At 35.5% G+C, this 8,498-nt stretch overlaps 1 protein-coding gene across 6 annotated transcripts; it reads left to right on the top strand.

Annotated features, from left to right (window-relative positions):
- Positions 1–328: 328 nt before the first annotated feature.
- On the top strand, positions 329–8,175 carry LOC113301359 (serine/threonine-protein kinase BLUS1-like). 6 transcript variants are annotated; one of them, XM_026550124.1, is made up of 22 exons: positions 329–505; positions 628–827; positions 1,772–2,026; positions 2,375–2,499; positions 2,598–2,642; positions 2,730–2,811; positions 2,883–2,951; positions 3,091–3,261; positions 3,340–3,405; positions 3,670–3,738; positions 3,811–3,933; positions 4,022–4,092; positions 4,518–4,691; positions 5,559–5,665; positions 5,779–5,876; positions 5,951–5,989; positions 6,161–6,286; positions 6,372–6,420; positions 6,503–6,564; positions 7,452–7,513; positions 7,595–7,646; positions 7,887–8,175. In XM_026550124.1, the coding sequence occupies exons 2-22, from the start codon at positions 669–671 to the stop codon at positions 7,893–7,895; spliced, it is 2,013 nt and encodes a 670-aa protein (XP_026405909.1). In that variant the 5' UTR covers positions 329–505; positions 628–668; the 3' UTR covers positions 7,896–8,175. The 6 variants fall into 6 exon arrangements, 5 of the variants coding, with proteins under 5 accessions (XP_026405909.1, XP_026405911.1, XP_026405912.1 ...); XM_026550123.1 differs by having other exon boundaries at positions 330–505; positions 589–827; XM_026550125.1 differs by having other exon boundaries at positions 330–505; positions 589–827; positions 3,811–3,924.
- The last annotated feature ends 323 nt before the right edge of the window (positions 8,176–8,498 follow it).

Raw genomic sequence — 8,498 nt, forward strand, 5'->3', positions numbered from 1 at the left:
ATTACAACATCCACCTAAATACTTAGTATTTTCATTGATAATTAACGAAGCTAGAATGATCAGGTGTTTTGTCGTTTTGTGAAACGAGTTTAACGGCCTCGATCTACTGAGTACACTCAAATCAGCTAGATTAGATTGTACTGTAGAAAACTATTAGGGGCCATGATAATATGTCCCCTACCCTAATCTACTACTGTTAGACACTGTGTGAAGGTTACGAAATCATGATATTGTGCCGCTATTTGATTAAATTGAACGGCCTAGATTTATGATGGAGGAACTCCACATTATCTCAATCTCTCTCTAAAAAGAATCATCCATCTCTTTACTTTCTTTTGGAAGAGAGAGAGAGAGAGTTTACAAGTGGCGGGATTTTGTCATACAAACATTTTTCCCGTCGAGGGGCAAAACAAATCACTTTCTCTCTCTCTCTCCCTAAAAACATTCACGAGAAAGTGGAATCACAGGAATTTGGATTCTGAAGAATTTGATTTAGATCTTAGAGGTATATTATCCGTCGGATTTTATTTTTATTATTACTGTTATATATAAAAAAAATGAGTAAATTCAGTTCTTATTGATTGTTAGGCCAATTGAGAGATTTAGGGTTTCAAATTGGATCTCCAGAAACAAAGGATTATAGAGATCTCGGTGAAGCTGGGAAAGAGATGGAAAGGAAGAAATATCCAATAGGAGCAGAGTTTTATGAAATTTTTGAAGAAATAGGTCATGGAACTAGTGCTTCTGTTTACCGTGCAATTTGTATTCCCTCAGATGAAGTTGTTGCTGTAAAGATCCTTGATTTTGAAAGAGACAACAGCGATTTGGTAATTTCATTATTATTATTATTATTATTGTGATTTATGTTCTTATAATCTGCAAGTGTTTTTAGTTAATTTATCAGTTTAGTAAGTATTTATTTATTTTTTATTTTTTTCAGTTTTTTAGCTAGTAGAAGGTGTAACGTTTACCGTTTGGAACGATTCTACAATTTTTAATTTTAACATGTTTTATTGCATTATCACTGGGTATTGGTCCGAGTTTATTGAGACATTGCATTTGATCAACCAATGATAGTTTGTAAATATTTCTGTCTTGTTGCTTCTGTAATTTATTTGTTAAGAAATAAATTGACATAAACATTCTGAATAGAGGAGAATTTTAACTGCTGCGTAATTTTGTTTAAGACGAGCTAAGCAGTTGTCTTGGGCATTTGGCAGGACACATGAAGTATATTTTAGTGACGTATAGATGAATACATTGTTACCACTGGGAATTTCTCATGCGACATATTAGGGCTTTCGTTAAGTTTTAATGTAAGAACTAAATTAGCAAAAAGAAACAAAAGGTGACTTGTAAGAATGCTATTTTAAATATAGTTTGTCTCACTTTCCGTACTCTAGTGTACTAAAGTAGAAGCTAAGAGAGTATGTCTTGCATTTAGGAAAATTGCTCAAAATGGTTTTTATTTTCATATGCTATGTCTGTTACTTTGACTAATAGTGGAGTGATTCCTGAGTTAGTGTGGTGTTATGGCAGATTATTTAGGAATTAATATAGATGTAGTTCTTAATCATGTCAGAAGTGGATTAAACATATTGATTTATTATATAAAATTTTGTAGCATATTTCATCCGTAGAATGTAAAGCTTGTTATTAGTCTGGAACTCTCATTGCCGAGTTTCAGCAATGCTTTGCCAATCATTTCATCAGTTTTTGTTCCCAGTTGATTCTATTTCCTTAATTGTTTAAACTTGGTTTTTCCGTGTAGTTGAACATCTCCCGTGAAGCACAAACCATGATCTTGGTTGACCACCCTAATGTTCTGAAGGCGCACTGCTCCTTCGTTAGTGATCATAATCTGTGGGTTGTTATGCCATTCATGGCTGGGGGTTCTTGTCTTCACATATTGAAAGCTGCTTTCCCAGATGGTTTTGAGGAGGTGGTTATATCAACTATCTTAAGAGAAGTATTAAGGGGTTTAGAATATCTTCATCACCATGGGCACATACACAGAGATGTTAAAGTGAGTTAATACCATCCTTTTGATATCTTGAAGTGCTTATTCGTGGTACTTAACTCTATCCAACCAGTATTGTTCTCGTTCAGATAAAAAATAATTTTTTTTCACATAATCCTTGTGGTTGTTGGCAGACATTGCATTTGATCAACCAGTGATAGTTTGTAAATATTTCTGTCTTGTTGCTTCTGTAATTTGTTTTTACTAATAAACATACGGAGCACACTTGATAGGTTCCTATGTCAGAAAAATACCAAACAAAAAATGTGTTTTCCTCATTTTAACACTGTTTAATTTTGCTTTCTCTTCAAATTGAGATGCCTATATGTATCAGTACTTATTGTATTCCTGCAGGCTGGAAATATTCTTGTGGATTCACGTGGTGCTATTAAACTTGGAGATTTTGGTGTATCTGCATCCCTTTTTGATGCAGGTGACAGGCAGCGTGCTAGAAATACTTTTGTAGGAACACCTTGTTGGTACTATTTCAGCCATTACTTTCTTTTATGTAGGTGTTAGTAGTAATGCGATATGCCTTGCACAATTCTCCTAAAGATGCTGTCTTGTCTTATTTTAGGATGGCACCTGAAGTTATGGAGCAATTACATGGATATGACTTCAAGTGCGTATATTTTTTTTTTCCCCTTCAGTGTTTCTTTATATGTTGTCATCAAATTGCTTGATTTTATGTTGGTAAACTATCCTGCAGGGCTGATATCTGGTCTTTCGGTATAACAGCGTTGGAGCTTGCACATGGTCATGCTCCTTTTTCGAAGTATCCTCCAATGAAGGTGCACATATCCATGGAATTGTGTTGTCGTTATTATATTTATCATTATCTTACAACAAATCTCCATGGCAGGTTTTGCTTATGACTTTGCAAAATGCCCCCCCTGGCCTTGACTATGAAAGGGATAGAAAGTTCTCAAAGGTGAGCAAATTATTTGATTACATGTACCGAAGTTAATGTAGACGAGAAATTGTTGTTTGGTATTCTTCTAATCGTAGAAGAGTTATTAGTTGTTTGCAGTTATTATCTTTAACACCTTTTTTGTTGTTCCTGTGCGTAGTCTTTTAAGCAGATGATTGCTATATGCTTAGTGAAAAACCCTCTAAAGCGTCCTTCTGCGCGGAGATTATTAAAGCATTCGTTCTTCAAGCAAGCTAGGTCTAATGAGTACATTTTGCGCACAATCTTGGACGGGTTACCTACTCTTGGGGACCGCATTAAAGAACTAAAGGTAATCACTATTTGTTTGTAAAATGGTAGTATCCATGTGTTAATCCTATGTTACTTTATGGTTTCTTATTTATTTCAGAGAAAAGAAGATGACATGCTTGCACAAAAGAAAATGCCAGATGGGAGAAAAGAAGAAATATCACAGGTTTGACTAGTCATATCTTGTATTGACGTTCATATTTATTTTTCTAAGAACTGTTTCCAAGTTTCTACAGTTTTTTTTTTTTTTTGATTGCCGAATACCCGAAGAATAGATACTTATCTTAATATTGGTCAGAAATCTTAATGCAAATAGGTAGTCTGAGGTGCCCGGATGTCATTAATTATGCTCTAACAGTCTAAGTATTTCCTTTGAGAACCTGTAGATCTTTTTGAACCGAGCTAATGTACATTGATTCTTTATGTGCAGAATGAATACAAAAGAGGAATTAGTGGTTGGAATTTTGACGTTGAAGATCTAAAGGCACAATCATCGCTGGTACTTTTACATCCCCTAATATGCTGCCTATAGGTTATGACTTGGCCAAATTAATAATAATATTATCATCAGATTCAGGATGTTGAAGAGACAATTCCCGATCAGGATCAAGTAGGGTGCTCCAATTCTTCATTCGGGTCTGACGCGCAGATGAGCAGCTGTTCAGAATATGAGGGTGCCGATAGAGTAAAGCCAGTTACTTTGCATAAACTTTTGTGGGTACATTATGTGGATGTTAGCACTCCAGGAAGATTTCTAATGAGGTTACCTGCTGCTTATGCAGGAAGAAAGCAAAGCAGTGATAAATAGGTCCGTGTCACTGCCATCAGCTGACGTCATTGTGGAAAATCTCAAGTATGATTAAATCCTTTTGTGGGTTACCCGAATTATAGTTGCTTTTCTCTCTATTGTGATGTATAATGTGTAAATTCTCGACGCACCAAATAATATGGGTAGCTGATAGACTGAGTCGTTGCGAACCAATTCATTCGTGGATAAACCTATTGCCTTTTTTAGCTTCTGTCCTTGAATCTACGGAAATCAGGATAATCCCTTCAAGATTCTAAACATCGTGTTCTTTTATGCTATGAAGTATAAACTATTCTGATAAAGAAAGTTTGAAGTTCACTGACAAAATCTTCCGTAGTTTAGCTGGAGATATTGATTTTATGCTTACTTGTCAAAAATATAGTAAGAAAGGCTTAGCTCAATGGCAAGGAGCATAAGATGTTGAAGTTAATTTTTGTTCTGACCATACTATTCTTACTGAACTTCTCCAGAGGTAGGTGTGAGAGGTCCGATGACTTCAATGTAGCTGTTCACGAGCATAACAGTTCACCTGATAATGTAAATCTCCGGGACGACCACGTTAGAAACAATTTCAATGAAAAAGCTGAACTGGATATCGTCGGAAGGAGTTTGGAGGGCAAGGCTACTAATTCTGGTAATAAAAGGTATGTATGAATTTGCACATTATAGAGGTGTCATGGTTGTATAAGGCTATTGTTTATTTTCGGTAATGTAGTTGTTGAATAGGATAACTCATAACTCACATTTGTTTCTTGTATTTAACATATTTCATCATTTTTATTATACTGATTTTTTACCTCCGTTGAGGAAAGTATGACTAATTTTCTATGTGAGGATATATTCGTACTCATTATTCGTGGGAAATGGTTCATCGTGTTGTAACCTCATCCCATAACGTGGGGGCTACTTAATATATGGACGTATCGTTATGGTATTAAGGCTCTTGAGTGTGTTTAGTCTATTATATTATTAAATATCTTGACACAAGAATACCAACACCCCAAATATCTACTCTCTTTTCTACGGATTTATTTGTATCTCTGAAAATAATAGCCAGCAATCCTTATCTGGCTAAATTCAATTTCAGTAAGTGAGAAAAGAAGTTGAAATCGTTTAAGCATGAGGTTTCAAGATGGAAAAAAGTGTACGTGAAGGCAATGAACCATTGGAAGTTATTTGTGATAGTTATTCTATTTTAACCTTATGTTTATTCTTGTTGCATGAAGATTATTGCCTACTATTACATAGTTGTTACATAGTTGCTTCTTGAAACTACGATAAAATCCTGGCTTATGTTGAATTACGTAAACCTGTTTCACTTTTATTTATTTTGTATTGTTTATACTGCGTGGTTACCTCACCTAACCTTTGTGGAAAACATACTTGATGTGCTAGTTATTAAAGTGTACGTTATTTGCTTATCAGTGGTCAGCCAGTTGCAACTTCATATCTCAACTATCAGTGAACACTTGATTTTTGTGTCACCCTAAAATATTTCTTGTTTCATCCAGTGATGAGCAGCATCTTCAGGGACAGAGTACGGTAAATTGCAATGGAGTTGTGCCGAGAGTAGTAGATGATGCCGGCTGTGGAAGTCTAAACAGATCCAACTCGTCGGGTATGTGCAGATTCTTATGTCTCAATATCCTTTGACTGTCTTTTCTTCAATTCACATTGAAATGATTGAAGTATGTTGAGTGGCGAATTCCTACTCTATGCCTTCAATTGCAGCATCAAATGTTGAGAGCCTTGATGAAAAAGGGAAGGCAACAGTTGTACAGCAAAAAGGTCGTTTCAAAGTGACATCCGAGAATCTCAATTCCGAAAAGGTATCTGGTTTAACACACTTGATTCTTATTTCCATTGTCATTTGCTGATCTCGGCATAATTTCTTTCCTTGTAGGCTGCATCTCCCATGATGCATAAAAGTCAAAGCATGCAGGTTGGTATTCTTGTTCTCTTTTGCTTGCTCACTTTGGAAGTTCAATTACTAAGAGTAAAAATTTGTTTTAGAGCTTTTTTTTTTGCTTGTTCATTTATCATAAACTTTGGTGAATCCTGACATTATGTTAATCATTTGTTGCTTCTATATGATTAGTTACTGATTCTGCAGGTAATAAGCCAGCATCCCGCATTTGGCCAACAGTCAGCAACTGATGCTACACCAAATTTACCATCGAACCTTGGCCCAGCCTATTCTCAGTTGTATAGCATGTTACAAGCAAATATTTCACAACAGGTACTAGATTGCCCTTATGATAACGGTTCATTCATTTTCCAGTGTACTTTGCTTAGCTTCCTTCTTTTTGGTTCATGTTTAACAGGAATCAATACTAAGTTTGATGAAGCAACTCACCAAAGGTGATCCAAAAGGTGCTTGTTGCTGTTATCTCTTATGCACTTTACATCTCAATTTTATCTTCTGCACTTTCTGATCTGATTAACCATTCTCCAGCTAACCTCTCAATATGTGGAGGCATGGCACAACCTACTGCATCATCAACAGACAAGTCTTTGGTACATTGCATGACTTACTTAACCAACTATGCTGCTGCTCTTTCCATAAGTTGTTGCCTTTAAGTTGCTACTAAAAAGAACAGAATATACAACTGAAATGCTTGAATTTTTCGTAACTATGTAACCTTCTACATATTCGAGTAAATTTTGCCGTAGTGCAAGTCCCCTACCTTAGTCTAGGACTGATATCCTTATTGAACACCAGAGTTCACGTAGGTAAGATCTGTACAGTACTCCTAGCCCAAGGGCGATTTGACTCTGGGCATCAACATGTTTATGTTGAATAGTATAACTGTGAGAACCAATTGTAAGAGATACTTGTTAGACATAAATATGTCAGACGTTCAGACATCATATCATCAGACTTATTTGTTTTCATTATGCAGTACGTTTTTTCTTTCCTTTTAACAATATTTTGAAGGAAATCAGAATGAATGTACCTCTAATCTGAATAAGTAAAAGGGAAGTAATAACCTTACACTCAGATCTTATTGCATAGTCCTCCAATATGTACACCTGCTCTGATGTCAAAATCTCCACTTTTAAATAAGACCATAACGATCTTTTAGGGATAGTAGGCATCCTCAGTGACCAGAACATCATTGCACCAAAGTCCAGCTACCACTTAGAATATAATCAGTAATAACTTAAAAAAGAGACCACTTCGAGTAATCAGTGGAGAATTGGATCTTCCCACAGTTGTTTCTTGCCATTTAACCTTGGAAGATTAGTTTGTGGTTCTTTAAGGTTATAGATTTTCTGTTGTCAGTTATATTTACGTTTCTGCATATGTCGAAGAATATAAGGTTTGAAATTGTAAGTTATTTCCTACATAACTAAATATCAATCTTGTAATTTGTAAGTGATATATATGTTTTTACATTCAGTTGGAGTTGGCACATGAAAAAGAAAAAAAGCTATTGCAAGAAGTGACTGATTTGCAATGGAGGTAGTCTTTTATTTTGTTATATGCGATTAAGATTAAGAAATGTGCCACATATTTCTTAGACTCTTGATTTGCGATTTGCAGGCTCATATGTACCCAGGAGGAACTCCAGAAATGTAAGATGGAAAATGCTCAGGTTGGTTTCCTATACCCAATTAAAACCATACACATCCTATTTTTGTTTGTTTAGGTTGGCATGCTTCCTTAGTGAATCAGTTCTCTAAACACTAGAATACTCTTTCCAACTTTAACAATTGAGTACCAGAGAAATTACATGACCCAAGTCACATGCACACAACTTCTTTCACTATCTGGAATTCCTGTATCGCGTGTTGTGAACTTTGACTGAGAATGACTTTGTTTTTATGTGTTTCAGTTTCAATAGGATCTGATTCTACAAATAGTTCATAGATATATTGCGAGAAAAGTTCCCAGATAGGCGAGGAAGATAGACAAGGTAAAGATTGAAGATGGCACAATTTGTGCTCTCAATAGCGATAGAAGATCGCCGAAGACAAATCTGCACCAATTTGTGCAGTTTTTTTAATTCCTCGCCTCTTCATGATGTATGTATATCATTCTGTCTCAACATTACCTTTGCTAATTGTGATGTTACAGTGTGATTCTGTGAATATATAAATGTTCTGTCTCTAATATTTGTGGAACATCATAGTCACCAAAAAGGCTTTACGAAGGGAAAGGTTACCAGAGTAGTTTAACAAGGTACCCAAGGCCGATTTCCAAGCGATTAATAACTACCCGCTAAATGACCTTGGTGATTCCGGATTCCAAGCTGAATCTGAGTTTGAGCAATTAAATAGGTCTCCAAGCCCGATTTTAGGCGATTTTTCAGCTGATTCCAAGCCGATCTTTTTTTTTTTTTTTGCTTAACAATCAATTTTATTAATAACCAAAGAAGTTAAAAAGGATTACAACCAATGGAATCAAAATCAAAAAACAAAGAGAGAACAAAATAATTGGAAGCCAT

This window comes from Papaver somniferum, chromosome 8 (genome assembly GCF_003573695.1).
Source record: "Papaver somniferum cultivar HN1 chromosome 8, ASM357369v1, whole genome shotgun sequence".
Classification (NCBI taxonomy): Eukaryota; Viridiplantae; Streptophyta; class Magnoliopsida; order Ranunculales; family Papaveraceae; genus Papaver; species Papaver somniferum.

Bases quoted from the DNA above. Each gene is read 5' to 3' on its own strand.
- LOC113301359 (XM_026550124.1), top strand. From the start codon at position 669: ATGGAAAGGAAGAAATATCCAATAGGAGCAGAGTTTTATGAAATTTTT. The intron at 3,406-3,669 runs GTTTGACTAGTC...CTTTATGTGCAG, and splicing joins GAAAAGAAGAAATATCACAG to AATGAATACAAAAGAGGAAT. The intron at 6,565-7,451 runs GTACATTGCATG...TTTTACATTCAG, and splicing joins CATCAACAGACAAGTCTTTG to TTGGAGTTGGCACATGAAAA.